General features: G+C 60.4%; 1 protein-coding gene across 1 annotated transcript in view; it reads left to right on the forward strand.

Moving 5' to 3' along the window:
• LOC104408717 (disintegrin and metalloproteinase domain-containing protein 8-like) overlaps positions 1 to 265 on the forward strand; it is a gene marked incomplete at both ends in the record, with an annotated part of 13504 nt that overhangs the window by 12301 nt on the left and 938 nt on the right. Inside the window, 2 exons of the mRNA XM_010018398.1 lie at positions 14 to 131; positions 226 to 255. Coding sequence (XP_010016700.1) covers positions 14 to 131; positions 226 to 255 — 148 coding nt within the window. The remainder of the gene's footprint in view (positions 1 to 13; positions 132 to 225; positions 256 to 265) is intronic.

Consider the following 265-nt stretch of genomic DNA (forward strand, 5'->3'; position numbering starts at 1 on the left):
ACTGCTGTGATCCTTTCCGTGTGTCCCACAGAGGCCCAGGTGGCTCCTGATGTCTGCTTTAAGCACAACAGTGAGCAGCACCTTCACCTCCACTGCCTCACCGAGTATGGGAAGCGGCCCTGCAGCCCCAAGTAAGGATCTGTGGGGGTGATTGTGGTGTCCGTGCTGGCTCCGCAGTGTTGATCAAACCCCACTGTTGCTGCTGCCCATGGCTGCTCCCCGCAGGGACGTGAAGTGCGGCACGCTGCTGTGCCTGAGCGACAAC

This window comes from Nestor notabilis, unplaced genomic scaffold, assembly GCF_000696875.1.
Source record: "Nestor notabilis isolate BGI_N333 unplaced genomic scaffold, ASM69687v1 scaffold28847, whole genome shotgun sequence".
Lineage (NCBI taxonomy): Eukaryota > Metazoa > Chordata > Aves > Psittaciformes > Psittacidae > Nestor > Nestor notabilis.